The sequence below is a fragment of the Mustelus asterias genome, chromosome 1 (genome assembly GCF_964213995.1).
Source record: "Mustelus asterias chromosome 1, sMusAst1.hap1.1, whole genome shotgun sequence".
In the NCBI taxonomy this organism is placed as follows: domain Eukaryota; kingdom Metazoa; phylum Chordata; class Chondrichthyes; order Carcharhiniformes; family Triakidae; genus Mustelus; species Mustelus asterias.
In genome coordinates, this window is record NC_135801.1 from 171,293,263 (window position 1) to 171,314,247 (window position 20,985).

A 20,985-nucleotide genomic window follows, 5' to 3' on the forward strand; every position below is an offset into this window, starting at 1 on the left:
GATGCTCATTTGGAGAGCTGGAGTAGACACAATGGGCCAAATGGCTTCCTTCTGCACTGTAAAAAGAATCTGATTCAGTGCATTCAGGTCTCAACAGTTACTGTGTGAAAAAATGTTCTCTTGTTATCTCTGGTTCTTTAGCCATTCACCTAAGATACTTACTGACCCTCCTGCAACTATAAACAGTTTGTCTTTATTTGCTCTGTTAAAGTTATTCATGATTTTGCACATTTCTATCAAATCTTATCTTAATCATCTCTGCTGTAATGAGAATTGACCACTCCATGTAACTGAAGTCAGTCATCTCTGGTGCCATGCTAGTAAATCTCCATGCACCTTCTCCAAAGGCCCTGACATGCTTCTTAAATTGTGACATCCGGAGTCGGAATAAAATACTCCAGCAAGTGATTTACTTGCACTTCTTTCAATTAAGTATGCTATATTTGCTGGTCACAATGTGGTCTTCTATACACTGGGGAGGCCAAACGCAGAATGAGTAACTGTTTTGTGGAATACCTTTCAGTCTGCATGCATGACCTTGTGTTTCCAGTGGCCCTATTCCCGTAACCCCACATATTTACCCGGTTAATCTCCTGACACGAGGGTCAATTTAGGAAAGGATGTCCTGAGGCATGGTACATTGGGAAGAAGACCATGCAGACGCTACGACAACAGATGAACGAATACCACTCGACAATCACCAGGCAGGAGTGTTCTCTTCCTGTTGGGGAACACTTCAGCAGTCACGGGCATTCAGCCTCTGATCTTCGGGTTCTCCAAGGCAGCCTTCATGACACACGACAATGCAGAATCGCTGAGCAGAGACTGATAGCCAAGTTCCACACATATGAGGACGGCCCCAACCGGGATCTTGGGTTCATGTCACACTATCTGTAACTCCCACAACTTGCCTGGACTTGCAAAATCTCACTAACTGTCCTGGCTGGAGACAGTACACATCTCTTTAACCTGTGCTTAACCCTCTCTCCACTCACATTGTCTGTACCTTTAAGACTTGATTACCTGTAAAGACTCGCATTCCAACCATTATCTTGTAAATTGTGTTTGTGTCTTTATATGCCCTGTTTGTGAACTGAAATCCCACTCATCTGACGAAGGAGCAGCGCTTCGAAAGCTTAGTGGCTTGTGCTACCAAATAAACCTGTTGGACTTTAACCTGGTGTTGTGAGACTTCTTACTGTGCTTACCCCAATCCAATGCCGGCATCTCCACATCAATTTAGCGTGGCCAGGGATAAAGAAAGGAATAGGATGAAGACTAACAAAATGAAACAAATAAAGGAACACTGAACATGGCAATGTAATCCACAGAAACAAGGTGAGGGTCCATATTTAATTTGATGGCACCTACTTCTATTTCCCTCAATCGCAGATGACAAACAGCAATGTCAATAAATGCTCTCATACTTTTAACCAATATCACTAAAATACTCAAAAATATTTAAGCGTGGTAACATAATAAAATACATAAAAGTTATGATATTCCTCTGTATAATTCGGTATCGAATTATATAGTATAGTTTCATTCATTGTCTAATAAGTGAGTTAGTCATAGCTTATTGATAGACTGCATGATATTGTCCACCAGCAGTAGTCCAAAAAATAGATTTATCTATTGATTTTGCAGCAACATTCCTTGTCACAAGTCACCTAGTTTATTTCACTTAACGTTTGTTCCTGATACTCTTTAATATTCTTATTTTCAGGTAACTATCTAATTCTCTTCAGCAGAATTTATGAACTGTGCTTCAACATCTATCTGTAACATAGCATTCTATTTTCCTAACCTTCTGTTTAGTTCTTTGTGATTATCTTAAATTTGTACCTTTTTGTTGCTGCCCTACTCCCCAATGGATATCATTTGTCACTATTTACCTCATCCTATCTTGGGTGTTAGAGTAATGGCTGTATGTCACTTTCATTATTCACAATTTCACCTCAACTCCATGATTTGATTTGATTTGATTCATTATTGTCACACATATTAGCATCCAGTGAAAAGTATTGTTTCTTGCGCGCTATACAGACAAAGCATACCGTTCATTGAGAAGGAAATGAGAGAGTGCAGAATGTATTATTACAGTCACAGCTAGCATGTAGAGAAAGATCAACTTAATGCAAGGTAAGTCCATTCAAAAGTCTGACAGCAGCAGGGAAGAAGCTGTTCTTGAGTCGGTTGGTACGTGACCTCAGACTTTTGTATCTTTTTCCCGAAGGAAGAAGGTGGAAGAGAGAATGTCCGGGGTGTGTGGGGTCCTTAATTATGCTGGCTGCTTTGCGGGGGCAGTGGGAAATGTAGACAGAGTCAATGGATGGGAGGCTGGTTTGCGTGATGGATTGGGCTACATTCACGACCTATTGTAGTTCCTTGCGGTCTTGGGCAGAGCAGGAGTCATACCAAGCTGTGATACAACCAGAAAGAATGCTTTCTATGGTGCATCTGTAAAAGTTGGTGAAAGTCGTAGCTGACATGCCAAATTTCCTCAGTCTTCTAAGAAAGTAGAGGCGTTGGTGGCTTTCTTAATTATAGTGTTGGCTTGGGGGGATCAGGACAGGTTGTTGGTGATCTGGACACCTAAAAACTTGAAGTTCTCGACCATTTCTACTTCATCCCTATTGATGTAGACAGGGGCATGTTCTCCTTTACGCTTCCTGAAGTCGATGACAATCTCCTTCATTTTGTTGACATTGAGGGAAAGACTATTGTTGCCGCACCAGTTCACCAGATTCTCTATCTCATTCCTGTACTCTGTCTCGTCATTGTTTGAGTTCCGACCCACTATGGTGGTGTCATCAGCAAACTTGAAAATCGAATTGGAGGGGACTTTGGCCACACAGTCATAGGTGTATAAGGAGCATAGTCGGGGGCTGAGAACACAGCCTTGTGGGCCACTGGTGTTGAGGATGATCATGGAGGAGGTGTTGTTGTCTATCCTTACTGATTGTGGTCTGTGAGTTCGGAAGTTCAGGATCCAGTCACAGAAGGAGGTGCCGAGGCCCAGGCCACGGAGTTTGGAGATGAATTTCGTGGGAATAGTAGTGGTGAAGGCTGAGCTGTAGTCAATAGATAGGAGTCTGACATAGGTGTCCTTGTTATCTAGGTGTTCCAGGGTTGAGTGCAGGGCCAGGAAGATGCCATCTGCTGTGGACTTGTTGCGGTATATCAGATCACAACTGTTCTGATATGTTAACACATTGGTACAAACTCTAGTTTCGACATTATATTATATAAAAAGTCATCCAAAAATGCATGATGACTTCCCAGCTTTTAAAATGTAATAATTAAAAAGGGATTTTCGCATTTAATCTATTCCTGTTTTCCTGATTTACTTCTCTTTAGTTTAAAACAAACGAGAGTAGTCAGGCTATCCAGAAATTAGCCTGTGCCAGTGCTGCTTTGAAAAACACGAACACTCTTGTTGATGCGTCAGCTTTTCATTCTTTTTCCTTTTGGGGGAGCTGGCGCATCTTTACCATGTACATTGCTTCAAACAGCCCCACTCAAATAGTCACTAATAGGTGTTCAAGCATACTACCCTTTTATATACTTAAAATTATAAATTTTCTCAATTTATGGTATTTTAAAAATTGTATTTTTATATTTTTTGAATTTTGATATTATGCAATTCCATTATAACTGTCACAGTTTGAAAAAGAAACCCCATGAACTGTATGTTCTCTTTGAAGATTGCCCTGCTTGTGTTACTTCTTAGTAAGAAGTTTCACAACACCAGGTTAAAGTCCAACAGGTTTATTTGGTAGCAAAAGCCACTAGCTTTCAGAGCGCTGCTCCTTTGTCAGGTGAGTGGGATTTCAGTTCACAAACAGGGCATATAAAGACACAAACACAATTTACAAAATAATGGTTGGAATGCGAGTCTTTACAGGTAATCAAGTCTTAAAGGTACAATGTGAGTGGAGAGAGGGTTAAGCACAGGTTAAAGAGATGTGTATTGTCTCCAGACAGGACAGTTAGTGAGATTTTGCAAGCCGTGGGGGTTACAGATAGTGTGACATGAACCCAAGATCCCGATTGAGGCCATCCGCATGTGTGCAGAACTTGGCTATCAGTCTCTGCTCAGCGATTCTGTGCTGTCGTGTGTCGTGAAGGCCGCCTTGGCGAACGCTTACCCGAAGATCAGAGGTCGAATGCCCGTGACCACTGAAGTGTTCCCCAACAGGAAGAGAACACTTTGGCCCTGATTTTACCATTTGGAGTCTAAGGGCCGGATCTGGGCGTAATACAGATCCGAGCCCGGAACGATCGGAGCTCTGAACTGCGCATGCGCAGTTCAAAAAGAAATCTGAAGCAGCGCGCCTGGGCGGGAAAGAAAAAAAAGCAGAGAGAGCGGCTCTCTGACACATGGAAGAGTTGGCAATAATTATACCTGCTCTTGTTAGAGAAAATATTGTTCTAACAATCTGATAATGCTATTAAACTCAAAGCTTTTGTCGAAAGATTACACTTGCCTCTATTTCAACTGTCTACTTTTGTCTCAGTAATGAATGTGAGCTGCTTGGGTTATTTTGGGCTGATTGTGTCTACTTGCAGGGCTCAAGTGAAAAATAAAATGTGCATTTCTGAGAATCTTCGACCACACAGAACAAAGTACATCCATATCATTTTGAGTGTCTGTTCATTCCTGTTGTCACAGAGACGTCTCCCCATCAACATATTGTAAAATAAATATATGACAAACCCAGCACTTGTAGCATTTATCCTGAAGCAACAGTTCTTTAGAAGAAATTTCTAGTCCCAGGAACATCTAGGATATACTTAAACAGTGTCAGAAGTTTAATTTTAGATCAAATGAATGTAATGGTTGTTTATGCAGAAAAATTAGTTTATTAACTTTCTAAAGTGTAACAATATTTTGAAAAGAGATGCTTTTTACTGTCAAAGGACAGGAATTAATACATTCAAATGTTTCAATTCCTATCCTTTAACAGTAAAGATAATGAATGGTTTACGAGCCTGAAATGGTTTACGTCCTTCCCCCCGCCCCTCCCCCCACAACCAGAGATCCATCCTCCCCCCCCCTCCTCCCCCCCCCAACCAGAGATCCATCCTCTCCCCCTCCTCCCCCCAACCAGAGATCCATCCTCTCCCCCCCCCCCCCCCAACCAGAGATCCGTCCTCCCCCCCCTCCCCTCCCCCAACCAGAGATCCATCCTCCCCCCCTCCTCCCCCCAACCAGAGATCCATCCTCCCCCCCCCTCCTTCCCCCAACCAGAGATCCATCCTCCCCCGTCCTCCCCCCCCAACCAGAGATCCATCCTCCCCCCCCCCCACCAGAGATCCATCCTCCCCCCCTCCTCCCCCCAACCAGAGATCCATCCTCCCTCCCTCCTCCCCCCCCCCCCCAAACCAGAGATCCATCCTCCCCCCCCCACCAGAGATCCATCCTCCCATCCCCCCACACCCCTCTCCCCCCCACACACCCTCCTCCCCCCACCCCCTTCCCCCCCGACCCCCCCGTCCCCTCCCCACTCTCCCTCTGGCCCACCGACCCGGGACGGCAGAATGGCTGCGACTACAAGACACCCGTAAGTACCGGAGAGCTTTCGGACGCCATGCACCTACCTCACTGAGGAAGCACCGGCTTCCAACTTTTATTTAGCAGGTCGCTAAAAGCGCGGATCCGGTTTGGGCCGCGCGGTGGTAAAGTGGGATTTGGCAGTAGAGTTGGGCGGGCAGTTCATTAAATCAATTTAAATGCATGCTAATGCATTTAAATCGTCGGGCCGCCCAATTCGGGCGCGGACCGGATCCATGCCCGAATCGGGTGTGGGTAAAGCCGCGATCTGCTCTGATTCGGGTGCAGATAGCGTTAAAGGCCAAACCCCCGAATTTACCGTGATTTCGGGCACGGATCTTTGGTAAAATCGGGCCCTTCGTGTTACTTCTTGCCAGCAAGCTTGGCAGATACAGGGTGGGATTTTACCACTTTGCCACACCTGGAGCAAATACCCCCCACCAAGTGGAAATTGATTTTGAATTTGAGCCAGCGGGGTGTGGAGGGGATCAGGACGAGACAGACATTTACCCTTGGTGCCCGAACTAGGTCATTTATTTCCTTGCATCTTTCTTCTTTATTTACATATACAAAAACCTAAATTTATACATGAGTTTATCGTATATGATTTATATGATAGATAAATGAGAAATGTACTGATTCATTGAACTTCTAACTTACAATTCAAAAGGATCTGTGTGTAGACCGTGGTACTAGGTTAATAAAAGGCCCCCAGCATTAATCTCCATCCAGAATACTAAATGATTTTGCAGTTGTTTTCGAATGGTTGCGTGATGTTTAATTATGTCCTTATGCCTCTATTCAAAATCTCTTGGTAGAAGGCTGAATTGAATCCTATCAGGATTGATTTGCTGCCAAACTGATGCATTAATAAAGCCATCAGGGATAGTGGGACAATGAACAACCAGATTAAACTATCACTCAATTTACATTTATGAACTCAACTGGCACTCCCTGCTTAAAAATCAACTGTTATTGGCACGCATGGTGTAAATTCTAAAACCTACTTTGATCTACTTGTAACTGTGCTGTCCTTCCTACTATTAAAAGTAGTCAATAATAATTAAGAATTCAGTGACCTTTTCACCCTTACACTTCAGCTGTAATTATTAACTGTAGTTGCTGGAATGACCTTGAAACCAAGAGGAGAAAAGCCATTAATCAGATCAGAGGTTTCCAATGAGCTGCATAAAATGTTAATTTACAGAGGTTAAAAAATCAGAAGCCAATGATATTCTGCAATTAAAGCTTCAATATAGCCATCAACGGCAGTATTTATACTAAACATCATAATTAGCAGCAACGTTGTTAGCAGACATACTCTTATTACAAACTTGTTGCCTATATTTTTTGAGCCTAGCTACAATTCTTCATCCAATTCAAGGTTTCCCTTGCAATAAACTATTTTCAATAAAGTTTTCCGATGATTCGTTTTATAGTTCAGAAATTGGAAGGACTCAGAGGCAAATACAAATCTGTCTAGGTTAGGGTTGGAATGCATGGATGCAATGAATGGAGTGTGGTAAAGAAGATTGTAGGCGCAAGTTGTCATATGAATCTATGATCTACTAGCAAATAATAGACTGACTCAAAAAAACGTAAGATTGGAAATTTAATATTCCTGGCGAGAAGGCATTATGGAAGGAAAGGGAAGGGAAAATGTGGGAATTGGGGGGATTGCAGTATCGATCAAAGAACCATTAAAATACTAGAAAAATGTAGTTGAGGGGGTCAGCATTTGTTGCCCATCCCTAATTGCCCTTGAGAAGCTGATGGTGAGCAACCTTCTTGAACTGCTGCGGTCTATCTGCTGCAATTACACCCACAGTGCTGTTAGGAAGGGAGTTCCAGGGTTCTGACCCAGCAGTCAATGAAGGAACAGCAATATAGGGCAAGTCTGGTGGCAGGTGGAAATGTCAACGTGATTCCCACTGGGCAGCGGGACAGCTGAACACGTGCGATCCTCCGCTGTTCAATTTATTAATTACGCATCAGCAAGTCCAAAGATGTGCGGGTTAGGTTGATTGGTCATGCTAAAAAATTGCCCCGTAGAGTCCTGAGATGTGTAGGTTTGAGGGATTAGCGGGTAAAATATGTAGGGATATGGGGGTAGGGCCTGGGTGGGCTTGTGGTCGGTGCAGACTCGATGGGCCGAATGGCCTCCTTCTGCACTGTAGGGTTTCTATGATTTCTATGATTCTAAGGAGCACAGCCAATCTCGTGGAAAGTTGGGCAGGGAGTTGTCCACCACTCTATTACCTCATGGTCGAAAGTCTTGGCACCATAATTAAACAGCACCTGGACAGCTGTTCACTCTGTAGGCCAGGCATTACTCCTCCAGAGTCCTTGCAGTTGTAGCCCGTTCAAGAGAAGCTGGCAGATGTAAGCAACCACATCCTGGGTCACTGACATTGCCTTTTACTCATTTTTAGATCAGTATATTCCTTACAATGCAACAGTAGTCAGGTCAATATCTAGTTAGGGGGGATGAATTGAGGGCAAATGCATCATGTTTCAGTGGAAGAGCATGGTAGGTAGAATTTAATTATCGCCTCGAGGAGTGGAATGGGAGGTGCGGCTGAGGGGCGGCATATAATCAGATGGGAAGGCGCAGGGTGGAGAGCCCTATCACCTTCCAAACTCCCTTTGGGTCTAATTTCTTATGATGGGGTAAGAAGCTTATCCCATCACTGCTGCTATTCTACTGCAATGGTGGAAGGGGTGGGATCTCCTGTTCAAGCATCCTGTGCCTCGCAGAAGGCCCTGCTAGTTGCAAGAACCATCCCTGCTGAAAGAGAGTCAGATTGGCCTGGTGAGCCTGCCCCACTCAGCTTTTCCAGGGCCTCCTTAATGGCTGCTGATCCTGGCTTCCTGCAGTTCCAGTAGTGGCCACCATGCCCAGTGGCTTTGCTGGGGCTGAGAAGTTATCAGTCCTCTGGCTGGCAGTGCTTAGAGGCAGGATCTTTGCCTTTAAAAGCACAGGAGCCCCAACAGCAGGTCCCTAAATGACATTTAATCCAGTTGGGGCCCCCAGAAATAGTCATGGCGGAGTTGTCACTGGTTTTCTGGCCAGTAATGGGGCCACCACAGCAGGTAAATTCAACCCAGCCAGGGTCTGAGGCAGATCAGGTGTATGGAGGCAGCAACACAGTGCTACTTATGGTTGCCTCAATAAATCAAGTGGATCCCATGAAAGGAAGAACAGTGCAGAGGAGAACTTGTCTATTGGCAAACAGGGGTATCATTGAGTCAGCAAAAGGTTTGGGGAGAGTAGGCGTCTGGGCAGCACAGGGAGTCATCATTCTCCTGGCACTATGAAGACATATGAGGAGGGAGCAAGCCTTCCAGAGGTAATTGGGATTTAATGTGAACACAAAAAAAGCAGCAATTAGCAATGGGAACACAAATCTTCAGCTCTCAGAGTTTAGTTAGAATCATAGAATCCCTACAGTGCAGAAGGAGGCCATTCAGCCCATCAAATCTGCACCGACTCTCCGTCAGAGCATTTTACCCAGACCCACCCCCTGCCCCTTAACCCCACGCTTTTACCTCACTAATCTCTCTAACCTACACATCGTGGGACACTTGGGCAATTTAGCTTGGTCAATCCACCTAATTTGCACATCTTTGGACTGTGGGAGGAAACCAGAGCACCCGGAGGAGACCCACACAGGCAAGGGGAGAATGTGCAAACTCCACACAGGCAAGGGGAGAATGTGCAAACTCCACACAGGCAAGGGGAGAATGTGCAAACTCCACACAGACAATCACCTAAGGCTGGAATAGAACATGGGTCCCTGGCGCTGAGAGGCAGCAGTGCTAACCATTGTGCCACCATGCAGCCACACCAGGGGAACACTTAACCGCCAACCTTTTCAATTCAAACCAGGCAGGTTGAATCTGGTCAAGGATTTGCCATGGGGAGTGAACCAGAAAATGGCAGGCCCTCAAGCTTTTGTTTAATTGAAAAAGATGCAATGATTGGATGTGTTCCTCTGTCCACAAATGCACAGGGTGCTGTGTGTGAATATTTGTAGCTTCCAGCACGTATAAGTGAACTGCACAATGAGCCCAATTGATAATCCTAAATTGGTTGTCAATGCAATTCATAGCTGTTATATATTTAAAAGGGTTGCAAGTTGCTTTAAGAGCTGATAACATGATTTGATGGTGATGTCATTAGGGTCTTACAGTCTACTAGGGGAAGATGATGGGTGTGGTATTGAAAGGAACAATAGCTGGAATGCTTCTGTGGTCATTACAACAAATTACTATGACAATAAACATAGGATCAATAATACGTTGCCACAATACTATGCATCGTTAAACAGAGTCACTTAGAAAGTCAATCGGGAGGATGTCTATCCCTCTTTGACTGTATACAACGTTCTGGAATTCTGGACGAGACTGGATGGTAAAACACTAATTTCAACAAGGAGATCGAGTGTTAACATGTAATTGTGCCACAAGTGAAAAATGGGTATCAGCCATAGTTTTAGCGAGAACAGGTCCAATTTCTGACATGGTTCAAACTGAAGATGAACTAATTTGGCGTTGCCATGCTAACCAATTGTCATTTTAAAATTATTTCTCAGAATCCTCTCCAGAAGTACCAACTTCTTAAGTCCCTCATGTTGAGTACTACTACGGAAGACTCAGTTGAATCTGAGGTGCCTGTTTGTGTCTATGCTACTATACCTTGTGAGGATGACGCAGAATCAGTTCCAAGAGAAGAAGTATCTACTGAAGTTCCAAATCATACTTCGAGAGTCAAGGACAACCAAATTCCAGAACGTTGTATACAGTCAAAGAGGGATAGACATCCTCCCAATTGACTTTCTAAGTGACTCTGTTTAATGATGCATAGTATTGTGGCAACGTATTATTGCTCCTATGTTTATTGTCATAGTAATTTGTTGTAATGACCACAGAAGTAAAGGGGGAGGGATGTTATATATTTAAAAGGATTGCAGGTTGTTTTAAGAGCTGATCACGTGATTTGATGGTAATGTCATTAGGGTTTGCAGAGTCCGCTGTTTTACTTTGTACTCTGTGCAGTGCAGAGTACATAGTCAGGACATTACATTAGTACAATCAGGATTGCTTAACAATTGCTGTGCAATCACGGAATCTAATGTTGGACATTATAGTTTGAGTTTTGCAAGCATGGACTTGTTGGGTATGATCAGTATTCCATCTATTTTGGACAGCCAAAGCGACGTGCTGTTTGATATGACCCACCAGTCATTGGGACATACAGCCTTTATACCTGGCATCACACTGATGCTGAAATTCATATACCACATTACTACACGGAGATGGCATCATCTCGCCACCACTACCTGGGTCAGATATTCTGCGGTCATGTAGTTAGTTGCCAAAATTCAGTGGGTGGGTGAATGATGAACAGTGGCATGCTCATTATCCCATTCACTTGCCCTCTTGCCACTGATCTATCAGGATGCACCCACACAGTTGACCCTTGTCCTGGTCCCTCATAGCTACATACTGTCATGGAACAACAGTGTGACTATGAGGGAGTAAATCAGTAGGGGTTTACAGAGACCAGTGGTCACAGAGCACCGAATGCTAGCTTGGAGTGACAAACATAACACACATGGCATCAAGTATTTGTGCAGAGCCATTTTCTCCACCACACCATTTACAGTAATTATTGATGATATGAAAATGGTTAGTGCATGCAAGCATACAAACGTGAATGAGAGCATTATAATCTGAGTGACTCTTTTTGCCTTGCATTTTTTTCATAGAATGTCACACAGAGGAAATGTGGGAAACGGATGAGTCCAGTTGACCCACATTTCTCTCATTAGGACCTTCAGGTTTTGTTGAAAAGGTCCAGTAGAGGAGAGCAGAAATGTACCCTACTGGCTGGCCCAGTGCACCTGTGACAACCAAGAAGAACTGGATTCAGATTGCAGATGTGGTGAGCAAAGCAGGAGACCATGAGAGCTTATGGACTCAGTGCTGGAAAAGGTTCAATGATCTGCTACATTCCAGCAAGGCAGGGAGCTTGGCTTATCCACACAGAGGTCCAAGAGAAAGGTCACATCTGCATGCTGCAGCTAAGGTGCAAGACCTGGCATTTTCCTCTGCATTGAGGCTTGTATGTGTCAGCTGCTCATCTAGGAACATTTGTAAATGAGCACTGTGATGGACAGACACAGTGAAGAGAAGTGTTAATCAAACTGAACTCTTAGCATCATTTAAATAGCTAAAATAATTGTTTAGATTCAGTGGTATCAATCACAGCATAGTCCCAATTATCATTAATTTGGGTGTAAATTATTTGTTCAGCAAAGAATGCTGTAATTTAACAAGACCGGCTTGGTTTGACTAACCAAAATTGGCTCAGATTTGTATTCAGTTTATTCCTGGCACAAGTATATGTCTTTACCAGTTGTCCTTTGTATTTTTTAATATGCTGAATGCTTACATTTCACAGACATCATGGGGTCCTCAGCCTGGTTTATATATATGGTTTACTTTTTTCTGGAAAAGACCTAAAATGTTTTTAGGTTGCTAATAACTTTTTTCTTTCCTAACTTAGCTTCTCAGGGTTATGGCATCGAAGATGTTGCAGCTTGCAGAAACTTTATGCTTTGAAGAAAAGAGTAGCCAAGGAATCCAGGAGACTTTGCTGTTGGCTCAAGTAACTACACTGGTGAAAGAGCTCGGCTGTGTTGCAGCCATCTTCAATGTAAGGAATCACACTTTTAATTCTTAAAAATTTAACTTCAATTTTGCACTGGGTGAATTGATACAGCAAGATGCTTGTTTGACTGTCCAACCTACATGAATGAGAAAATTCATTTTAAATATTCTTACATAACAAACTTAAGATTAGAGTGACAAGATACCACAAGAAGACTTTGGGCTGGATTTTTAGCCTGAGGTGGGGTGGGAACGGGAACACTGGCAGCTATCCCAAAGGTCCTGTCGAATTTAACAGCAGGACCTGATTAACGTAAGACTGAGAGGCTGGTACTACCGGGGAGTGGTGGGGAAACTGAAGATTGGAAAACTGTGGGGTCATCATGAGGGAGATAGGTAGCCTGCAGGATTGGAGACCAGTGGGAGATTGGAGGCCTGGGGGATGAAATCGAAGGCCCTTTAAGGGAGTTTAAAGGCCTTATAGTAGAGATTGGAGGAGGAAGCAGTGGTGGTAGACTGGATTCAGGTTAATACTTACTGATGGATCCAGCGACCAGAGTTTGCAAAGCACAGGAAACTTGACTAACTAGAGTTAAATTTCAAATCCTTGGTCAATATGATATTCCCGGTCTTATTAGGCTGGATTAATACAGCCCAGCACTGAGAGAAAAATAGCTACTTAATCCCGGGAGAAGCTCCGCAGTAGACTCCCGGCAAAGTCTCCCCCTGATTAAGTCTGAGGGCAGGGTGGTTGACGCGAGATTCCAAGCCACCATCAACGGGATGTCAATTAGGCTCATTAATGAGCCGCTGGACACCCATTATCTCTTGAGGCCACTGCAATTTAGTGGTGGCTATGAGGCTGCACTGTTTTGCGCACCTTCTGAAGGCTACCAAGCAAACTGTTCGGTTTCCCTGCGGCTTAGAGTCATAGAGGTTTACAGCATGGAAACAGGCTCTTCGGCCCAACTTGTCCATGCCGCCCTTTTTTTTAAAAAACCCTAAACTAATCCCAGTTGCCTGCATTTGGCCCATATCCCCCTATACCCATCGTACACATGTAACTATCTAAATGCTTTTTAAAAGATAAAGTTGTACCCGCCTCTACTACTACCTCTGGCAGCTTGCTCCAGATACTCACCACCCTCTGTGTGAAACAATTGACCCTCTGGACACTTTTGTATCTCTCCCCTCACACCTTAACCTATGCCCTCTAGTTTTAGACTCCCTTACCTTTGGGAAAAGATATTGACTATCTACCTTGTCTATGCTCCTCATTATTTTATAGACCTCTATAAGGTCACCCCTCAGCCTCCTACGCTCCAGAGAAAAAAGTCCCAGTCTATTCAGCCTCTCCTTATAACTCAATCCATCAAGTCCCGGTAGCATCCTAGTAAATCTTTTCTGCACTCTTTCTAGTTTAATAATATCCTTTCTATAATAAGGTGACATGAATTGCACACAGTATTCCAAGTGTGGCCTTACCAATGTCTTGTACAACTTTAACAAGACGTCCCAACTCCTCTATTCAATGTTCTGACCGATGAAACCAAGCATGCCGAATGCCTTCTTCAGCACTCTGTCCACCTGTGACTCCACTTTCAAGGAGCTATGAACATGTACTCCTAGATCTCTTTGTTTTGTAACTCTCTCCAACGCCCTACCATTAACTGAGTAAGCCGTGCCCTGGTTCAATCTACCAAGATGCATCACCTCGCATCTGTCTAAATTAAACTCCATCTGCCATTCGTCAGCCCACTGGCCCAATTGATCAAGATCCTGTTGCAATTGGAGATAACCTTCTTCGCTGTCCACTATGCCACCAATCTTGGTGTCATCTGCAAACTTACTAACTATGCCCCCTATATTCTCATCCAAATCATTAATATAAATGACAAATAACAGTGGGCCCAGCACTGATCCCTGAGACACTCCGCTGGTCACAGGCCTCCAGTTTGAAAAACAACTCTCTACAACCACCCTCTGGCTTCTGTCAAGAAGCCAATTTTGTATCCATTTAGATACCTCACCCTGGATCCCGTGAGATTTAACTTTATGTAACAGCCTGCCATGCAGTACCTTGTCAAAGGCCTTGCTAAAGTCCATGTAGACAACATCAACTGCACTGCCCTCATCTACCTTCTTGGTTACACCTTCAAAAAACTTAATTAAATTTGTGAGACATGATTTTCCACTCACAAAGCCATGCTGACTGTCCCTAATCAGTCCTCGCATCTCTAAATGCCTGTAGATCCTGTCTCTCAAAATACCTTCCAACAACTTACCCACCACAGATGTGAGGCTCACTGGCCTGTAGTTCCCGGGCTTTTCCCTGCAGCCCTTTATAAATAAAGGCACAACAGTTGCCACTCTCCAATCTTCAGGCACCTCACCCGTGACTATCGATGATTCAAATATCTCGGCTAGGGGACCTGCAATTTCCTCCCTAGCCTCCCACAATGTCCTGGGATATACTTCATCAGGTCCCGGGGATTTATCGACCTGGTGGGGTGGGAGGTGTGGTGGAGCTGGGTGTAGGGGAGTGGAGGGGGGGGGCTTTCTCGTAGTCAGGCTCTCTGTGCCTGATCAAGGGACTCAGCATCAGGAAGGGGGATGTGGCTGAAAGCAACTCCCTGCCTCATCTTTCCTGTGATCTCCACCCCGTGATCCCATCTTGCCTTCATGCATCCTTGGTCTGGGGTCCTTCAGCAATCGTGGTAGTTGCATTGTCACCAGCTGCCATTGCTCTGCCTGGTGTTGGCAGCATGAAGAGCTGCCGACCTTAGATTGCCCAATCTGAGGCAGGACTTTCTGTCCCTGAAGGGCAAAGATCCCTTCTCCAGCCTATTAACGTCCTGTTGGCTGTGAAATGTCAGTGGGTAGCCATTCTTCCATTGGCAGACTCCCTACTGGCGTTTGAGCCTTGGGGTGTGAGGGGAGCCATGCAGCCAATAAAATCCAGCCTCTGATGTGAAATTGAGGCTCCATTGGAGCTGAAGTGGATGTAAAAAAATTCCATTGTAATTTTCCTGGCATGCTGGCCAGCATTTGGTCCTCAACCAATCTCACCAAAAAAAGTTGTTGGTGGAACCTTATGTAAAAAGTGATTGTCTTAATTGCCTTCATAGCAAATGTAACTAATTTGTTGTGAATTGCTTTGTTGTGTTTGGAGGATGTGAAAAAGTGCTCCTTTATAAAAGTAAACACAAACAATTCATTGCTTTGTAAAACAGAATACTGTTAAACTTACACATTAGCAGTTTACCAATCAACTGAACATGGAAGTTATGCCACAATTAATCCCTCCACCATCAACAAATAGTGGCAGCTGTGTGTACCATTTACAAGAACTCACCAAGATTCCTTAGGCAGCGCCTTCCAAACCCACAACCGCTATCATCTCGAAGGATAAGAACAGCAGATGCCTGGGAACACCATCACCTGGAGGTTCCCTTCCAAGTCACTCATCATCCTGACCTGCAAATATATCACCATTCCTTTAATGTGGCTGGGTCAAAATCTTGGAACTCACTCCCTAACAGCACAGTAGATGTACCTACACCATATGGACTGCATCAGTTCAAGAAGGCAGCTCACCACCACCTTCTGAAGGGTAACTAGGGATGGGTAATAAAACTGGTCTAGCCAGCTACGCCCATATTCCATAAATTAATTGTTTAAAATTAAGCAGTTTTTTGGCACAAATTTATAGAAAACTCCAGACCAATATGTTGCCACATATCGTGAACTGAGCAATTGTTTATCCCTAACCTGATACATGCCCTTTTAAACCTATTTTGCTGTAGGTATTTTTGAGTACTGTCATTCTAATACTGTTTTGTGTATTTTTTTGTACATTTACCCCCTGTATAATGGGCGGCACGGTAGCACAGTGGTTAGCACTGCTGCTTCACAGCTCCAGGGACCTGGGTTCGATTCCCGGCTTGGGTCACTGTCTGTGTGGAGTTTGCACATTCTCCTCGTATCTGCGTGGGTTTCATCCGGGTGCTCCGGTTTCCTCCCACAGTCCAAAGATGTGCGGGTTACGTTGATTGGCCATGCTAAAATTGCCCCTTAGTGTCCTGGGATGGGTAGGTTAGAGGGATTAGTGGGTAAAATATGTAGGGATATGGGGGTAGGGCCTGGGTGGGATTGTGGTCGGTGCAGACTCGATGGGCTGAATGGCCTCTTTCTGTACTGTAGGGTTTCTATGATTCTATGATAACATAGTTACTAATATGTGTGGGGTTTTCATTAGATGGGTCTAATCAATTGAAAAATATTTTGATAAGAGAACCAGCCATGTACAGAGGCTCATAATGGGTTTTCATATTAACATTCCTCTGTTTTAGACACAAGTGAACCAAAACGACCCTATTATACTTCCTCCAAACAGACATGTTTTTCCAACAAATGGAAGTAGTACTAATATTTGACCTTAACTCATTGACACATTACAAAACACTTATGTATACATTCTGTCCTAGACTGATAGGTTTGTGATCTAAATGATTCATGATTCTGCAGTTTACCTTTGCTCAATTACCAGGTGTGTTTTTACCCTGTTTTTAGAATTTACAGTTGATAAACAGGACAACTAGGATCTATTTAATAGATTCAGGGAAATTAGGTCTCGAGATTTTTAAAAATTATTTTTATGGGATGTGAGAATCATTGGCAAGGCCAGCATTTGTTACCCATTCCTAATTCCCTTGAAAAACTGATGGTTAGCTGCCTTCCTGAACTGCAAAGGGTGATGATCAGAAGAGGCTTAATAGGCTAAAAGCCTCTTCTGATCATCACCCTTTGCAGTTCGGGAAGGCAGCTAACCATCAGTTTTTCAAGGGCAATTAGGGATGGGTGACAAATGCTGGCCTTGCCAATGATTCTCACATCCCATAAAAATAATTATTTAAAATCTTAAGACCTAATTTCCCTGAATCTATTCAACCTCCAATGTTGAGACGACCCACCCTATCTCTCCTAGATCTCTGGAACCCTCTACTAATGATCCAATGTTCATGTTCCAGATTTCTTAGCACTTCCATCGCTAGTGTTCTTAGCACACACCCCACCCCTGCCCTCTGCTCACATGTGTTCCCAGATCCTGGGACCATGTCTAATAGCACTGGAACCTGAGACCCACCTCCAGTGTGTTCCAAACCCTGGAACATTCTCAAAGGTTGATAAACCTGTCTCTGGTAATGCTACATAGCATAGTAACCTGCCCTTACGAACCCTCAGGCTTACTGTGAGCAATCCTCAGGAGATGTACTTCTCCTTTTCTTCACACATTAACTGCCACGCTAGAGAGTGTGGGACAGTGGTTAGCACTGCTGCCTCGGGGCCAGGGACCCGGGTTCAATTTCAACCTTGGGCGACTGCACATTCTCCCCGTGTCTGCATGGATTTCCTCCAGGTGCTCTGGTGTTTTCCCCACAGTCCATAGATGTGCAGGGTAGGTTCATTGGCCAAACTAAATTGCCCTTTAGTGCCCCAAGATGTGTAGGTTAGGGGGATTATTGACGTAAATATTTGGGGTTACGGAGATAGGGTCTGGGTAAGATGCTCCATTGGACAGGGTCGGTGCAGATTCAATGGGCCAAATGGCCTACTTCTGCACTGTAGGGATTCTATGACAAATGCTAGAACGCATGTAACTTGAAAGTTAGTTCATACACCCAAAATAAAATAGAAGATCCATGGATATGAACTGTAGCCTGAAGCCCAATTAAAATGTAACCTCCTTTAACAGTAATTAAACTTTTGTCCTTAAGAGATCACTGATTTACCTTGGCAACAACGTGGTATTATATACTCCCTATAAAGCACTTACCATGCGCAACACTCGAGAAGATCCATTAGTCGTACAATAAAAACTATGCATGTGTGCATGCAGATGCCAAACTGAAAATATCACTTCAAATTATGTTCCTTTTACAGACATTCTCAGTAAAAGCACTAACAGTATTTTCAACTAGCTGTAAAAGGATGGCTATTGATATATTTGGGCAGACAATGCCTGTGGGAAGACAGTGGAGGGTAAATTATCGATCAGGTAATTAGATTCCTCATACTTACAAAAATGCCTTGTTGTGACATTGATTGTAATATTTGTTACTTAGCATTGTTAAAGTGATATATACCTTTTGTGCAGGCAAATCATAGAAGTATAGAACAATACAACAGAAAAGGAGTACCTTCAGCCCATCGAGCCTGTGCCTACTCTTTGGTAGGGCAATCCAATTAATCCCACTACTCTGCTCCTTCCCCATAGCCCTTTTTTCCCTCTTCAAGCATTTAACCAACCCTCTTTTGAAAGTTACTATTGAATCTACTACCATCACCCTTCCAGGCAGTATTTTACAAATCTCAACAACTTGCTGTGTAAAAAAAAAGTTTCCTTGTGTCCCCACTGGCTCTTTTGCCAATCACTTTAAATGTGTATCCTTTAGTTGGATCACAGCTGAGGTATTGTGAACAATTCTAAGCATCACACTTCAGGAGGGATATATTGGTTTTGGAGGAAGTGTTGCACAGATTTATCAGAATGAGCTCAAGGACCAGATTTTCACAGAGTTGGGAAGACTCCACTGAACTTCAAAAATTGCAGGCGGACCCAAATGCAGAAGTCCTGCCCCCATTTCTGACCGATCAAATTTTTGCCAGCATGGGGAACAGGGCAGGACGTGACTCACACAAGCAGGAAACCAACTACAGCAGGTACATATGAACTTAGTGCTGAGTTCAAATAGACACCATTTTGACTGATCCAAGAGCCTTAAACTGCAGTGCAGGAGTCACAAATTGATAGAGTACACATAAATACTCTTAAAGATGGAAAAGCTGAATTTTTAAAAATCCCCCGCTCTTTAAAACATGAAAAAGGAACAGGTTCAAGTTTTCAGTGCGAGTTAAGATAAATCATCTGCTGGACTGCTTTATTTGACAAGTCATCTGGTATAGATTAGAAAAAAAAATCTTTGTGTGTAGTTGAATAGAGATCTTTGTTAACATTTCCCAAGCACTATTAATATGGCTTTGAATGCTTGGCTGAGTTTCAAAAGCTACAATTATATCAGCAGGGCTTCTCAGTTCAGTTTGTTTAACAGTTTGAAGCATTAGCTCTCTTTAATGTAGGGTCTGAATAGAAGTTTTTGTTTTTATAAAGAAATAACCATTTGAAGAAATTTAAAAGCTTTAAATTAGATTTCATGAATGGGAGATTTTTCACTCTCAAGTATGTATGACTGATGCCTCTATTAGATTGTTAGAAGTTTATTTCTTTTTCATCTCTATATATATCTCCTGAGGTTTGTCCATGGCTGATCATGTGCGAGTGGCTCTGAAACTGGCATGGGGAGTATCCGGGGTCATGGGATGGGTGGGGCTATAAGTTGGCATGGAGGAACCATGGGGATGTGTTTAGAATTTGGAAAGGGGGGACTGGAAGGCTTAACAGTTTCCAAAACAACAGAGACTAAGTCCCAGAGAACCAAGGCAGGCCTTCTAACCAACCACCTTGGAATTCGCCCCGCCTCACAGGCCACATAGAATCTACCTTTGTCATTGCCAGGCCAAACTCTATCCTGTTCCCGCTTCCCCAGAGTGAAAACAGGGTCTAACAAGACCTGTTAAACTGAGGCAGGTCTGCCGAGGCCGGAAATTTCCTGACTCGACCCACCTGCAAAATTCTGGCCCCAAGGGTTAAATTAGGAGAGAGATAACACAAAGGTTTTTTTTATTCATTCACGGGATCTGGGCTTCACTGGCTTGGCCAATGTTTATTGCCCATCCTTAATTGCCCTTGAGAAGGTGGTGGGGAACTGGGTTGTATTCCCTGGAATTTAGACAACGGGTGATTTGATCAAAGTTTTCAAGATATTAAGGGGCACAGATAAGGTAGATAGAGGGAAACTATTTCCACTGATAATGGAGTCTAGGATTAGTGGACATAAAAATTATAGCCAGACATTTCAGGAGTGAAAATACAAAATTCTACACCCAAAGACTGGTGGGTGTTTGGAACTCTTTTTCTGTAAATGGCAATTGATACAGTATTCATTGTTAAATTTGAAACTGAAGTTGATTGTATTTTGTATCCAAAGCTATTAAGGGACATGGAGCAAAGGCAGGTGTACGGAGTTAGATTATAGATCAGTCATAATCTTACTGAATGGTGAAACAGGCCCAAGAGGCTAAATGGCCCACTCCTGTCCCCATCGCCTATCCCCATGATCCATTTGCTATGAGAACCAGTTTCTCCTTATTTACTCATGTTTCTGAACATCTCTGTCAGATCTCCTGAAAACCCTCTCTACTTAGGAGAACAACCCCCAGCTATCCAGCCTCAACAATACACAAGGCTCCCGTTTGATCTGCACCACCCCCACCATGTTAAGCATTCACGCCCTCTGCTGCAGATACATATTTGCAGCGGTGCATATCATATACAAGATGCATTGCAGCAACTCACCAAGTCTCTTTCAACAACATCTTTAAACCTGTGACCTTGTCACCTAGAAGGACATGGAAAGCAAATATGTAGGAACACCACCAATAGCATGTTCCCCTCCAAACTAAACACCATCCTGACTTGGAACTATATCACCATTCCTTCACTGTCGCTGGGTCAAAATCCACACTTTATGTAAGGAAGTGCTTCCTGTTTTCACTCCTAAAAAGCCCATGGCACTGTTTGCAGAAGAGCAGGGGAGTCATGTCCAGTGTCATAGCCAATTATTATTCCTCAA

General features: G+C 43.6%; 1 protein-coding gene across 3 annotated transcripts in view; it reads left to right on the forward strand.

Moving 5' to 3' along the window:
- Positions 1-20,985, forward strand: part of ccdc142 (coiled-coil domain containing 142) — a 126,607-nt gene that overhangs the window by 86,736 nt on the left and 18,886 nt on the right. For all 3 annotated transcript variants that reach the window (XR_013498969.1, XM_078223095.1, XM_078223107.1), the window contains 2 exons: positions 12,129-12,278; positions 18,176-18,290. Coding sequence is in view for 2 of the 3 variants with exons in the window: in XM_078223095.1 (XP_078079221.1) it covers positions 12,129-12,278; positions 18,176-18,290 (265 nt within the window). In the remaining variant the exon portion in view is untranslated. The remainder of the gene's footprint in view (positions 1-12,128; positions 12,279-18,175; positions 18,291-20,985) is intronic.